Source organism: Loa loa (genome assembly GCF_000183805.2).
Source record: "Loa loa unplaced genomic scaffold supercont3.156, whole genome shotgun sequence".
NCBI lineage: Eukaryota > Metazoa > Nematoda > Chromadorea > Rhabditida > Onchocercidae > Loa > Loa loa.
In genome coordinates this window covers 118,721-121,815 of record NW_018108336.1, presented here as the reverse complement: position 1 = coordinate 121,815, position 3,095 = coordinate 118,721, and the positions used below count along the sequence as shown (strand labels likewise).

Genomic DNA, 3,095 nt, shown 5'->3' with positions numbered 1-3,095 from the left:
ATTATTATTATCATTATTATTATTATTATTATTATTATTATTATTGCGTTTGCAAATTTGAAATATCAATAAACACAAAAATTGAAGTAAACAATGAAATTTAAGTATGTATATGTATTTGATTATTGCTAAACGTTGTTGTTAGAAATTCTTATTATTATTTTTATTCTTTTTACTTCTATTTACTTATCGGGCAGATTCGTATATCAGTAAATTGATCAAAAATTTCTGATACAATAGGGACAAACTATATGATTTAATTTGTTTATCTATTTTAGCTTAGATAAAAGCCATAATCAAATTCTTCTGCTTTTTGGCTTTTTTGGCTTTTTCATCAATAACTCGACTTCCCTCCAGAAAATCTAGGATTTCATAAATTCGTTGGGAAGATTAATGATGACTAATCCAATTTTGTTTTCTTTTTTGCTTTCTGACAATTAAAATACTTTCACAAATTAAAGTAAAAGTTGATTAATGAATTAATTTAAAATATTTTAAGCAAATAATGGGTTGATTTATGGACTAAATTAAAACTACAATTTTTTATAGAAAAATAAAATGATAACTGTACGATAATTTGTCAATTTAAAAAATAAAGTATATGATGGAATTAAAATAGCATATTGTTTGATTTACTTTTCTTGATGAAAGAATTTGTAAGGTATTTATTACTTAGAAATTGATTGGTTAATCAATAACTTATTCATAAAATATATGTAGCATACCTTTCAAGAAAAAAAAGTTTTGATTAACATTCAGGTAATTTTCAAGTATATCAAACTTGTTTTACCACATGTTCTTCTGGTTGCTGTCGTATGTTTGTATGCGATAGCTGGTGCATGGATTTTTTATAGTCTCGAATCACCTCATGAAGATAAGGTTTAATTTTAAGCTTGTAATTTACAAGAATGATTGACAAAAAAAAAAAAAATTAACAAATAAAATTTGTAACTTTTATAAAATTTTAAGCAAAGATCTTTTATTTATCTTCAAATTACTTTCAACATTTGCAATTTGAATAATTTAGAAAAAAAAAAAGAATTTGTTTTTTCCTTTAAATTATAGTTAAAGAAAATTGGTATACAAAAGATTGGTGAATTACGCAACGAGCTAATTCAAGCATTATGGATGGAACGTAAAGAGTTGAAACGAAATGGCAAAATGGATAATTGGATTCACGTAACGGACGTGAAACTTCAAGTTTTCAATAAATATTTATATAGGGCATTTACGGAACATTATGTTAGGCAAGATTATTATCACTTAAACATTTTTTTTTTGCTACTCATAAATTTTGACAATTCTGAAAATTTAAATATTTAATTTTCAAAAATAATTCAAAATAAAATTAAAATATCATAAAATGATTTTCAAAAAAAAAATCATTGTAGATATGCAGATATTCGCATTTTCAAAACAAATATCGATAAACGGAGTGTTAATACGAAAGAAAGAAAGTATAGGTATATTTTGGTTCACTGGATGTTACGGATTAGCAAATTGCTAAAAATTTAGAAACCATGAAAATTATCTAGGTAAACAAGCTTTCTAGGTAAAAAAAAAAAAAATCATGATATTAATAGAATTACTTTTGAATGCATACATGTATGGAAAATAAAAATATCCAATTGTAATATTAAGAAATAGCAATATTGATTGAATTTATTTGTTAATTTTATAAGGCATATTGTCTCATGTGAATATTATTAAAAATAAAAATTAAGAAATTGAATTTCTAAGCAAATTACTTCAAACTTATCATCGTAAAGTATTTGTTGTTATCCACAAAGTTAAATTCTCTTTTTTTTTTATTTTTAGAAGAAAAGCAAAATATCGACCAAAATTGATGAAAAGCAAAAAATTATGGACAGCAAGTAGTGCTATATTTTTTGCAGCAACTACAATGGCTACTATAGGTAAGTAAAAGTGATATAAAGGTAAAAATAACAGGTAAATAGAATCTTATCATATAAAATATCCTTCAAGCAGGCATTTATCTTTCAACTTTTTAATTTTTAAATTTTCATAATTTTTTTATGCACTATTTTGAAAAGAAAAAAAAAGGAATAATGTAATAATTGATGCAATAATAAATAATGAAATTGTACAATAATTTAATAATTATTGATTACTTGTTGATTATGAAATTAATAAATTGATTATCTTTTCATATCTCTGAACTTGTTTATTGAAATGAAAATAAATGAGTGTTTGTTAACAGCCTGTCATCTTTTATCATTGATCTCTTTTGCTCATAGTCATCTGTCATCTTTTATCATTGATCTGTTTTTGATACTAGAATACCGTATCGTCATTATAATGATTTAATGCTTGATACACATTTAACAACAACTAATACCATACCTCCTATTTGTAATTAACAATCTTTGTAATTGATATTATACCCCTTACTTATAATCAATAAACAACAATTGTCTTAACTGATATCATATCTTTTTCCAGTAATCAGCAATTATTTTAATTGATATCATATCTCTCTCTTGTAAGCAATAATAAGCAATAATCCTCTTAACTGATATCATATCTTTTTCTTGTCTTAACTAATATCATTTCTTTTTCTTATAAACGACAATCAGTTTAACTGATAAATGTATTTCAGGCTACGGTAATATTGTACCGGTAACATCATATGGACGAATTGCTTGCGTTATATTTGCATTATTTGGTGTACCATTGGCTATTATAACAATTGGTGATGTTGGCAAATTTTTATCGGAATGTATAATATGGCTTTATAATAAGATGAAAAGATCTCGTTGTTCGTTAAAATATTATTTCGACAATTTTAGAGGGAAAATTGCTCGTTTGTTTCATTTCTTTTTTATTATATTTAATCGTAAAATTTAAAATGTTTAATTTCTAATATTAATTTATTGATTTTACTTATTTATACAAAACGAAATATTAATTATTTAACTGTCATTTTTATTACCATTTTTTCAATTGCATAATTAAAGTTTAATTATGTAAATTTCTATCATTTCCTATAAAATATCATTACATCGCTTGTTATTCAGATAGTATGGAAAAAATGATAAAAATTTGAAATTGAATAAAAAGAAAACAAGAAACAA

At 23.4% G+C, this 3,095-nt stretch overlaps 2 protein-coding genes across 2 annotated transcripts; both read left to right on the top strand.

The window, feature by feature from the left end:
• Window positions 1-759: 759 nt before the first annotated feature.
• On the top strand, window positions 760-1,507 carry LOAG_14042 (hypothetical protein; the record flags this gene model as incomplete). Its single annotated transcript, XM_003149544.1, has 3 exons — window positions 760-879; window positions 1,066-1,200; window positions 1,400-1,507. Coding segments are annotated over 3 exons (363 nt in total), but the record flags the coding sequence as incomplete, so codon positions are not given.
• A 339-nt stretch (window positions 1,508-1,846) lies between these two features.
• Window positions 1,847-2,868, top strand: LOAG_14041 (hypothetical protein; the record flags this gene model as incomplete). Its single annotated transcript, XM_003149543.2, has 2 exons — window positions 1,847-1,916; window positions 2,621-2,868. The coding sequence occupies 2 exons, from the start codon at window positions 1,847-1,849 to the stop codon at window positions 2,866-2,868; spliced, it is 318 nt and encodes a 105-aa protein (XP_003149591.2).
• Between the last annotated feature and the right edge of the window lie 227 nt (window positions 2,869-3,095).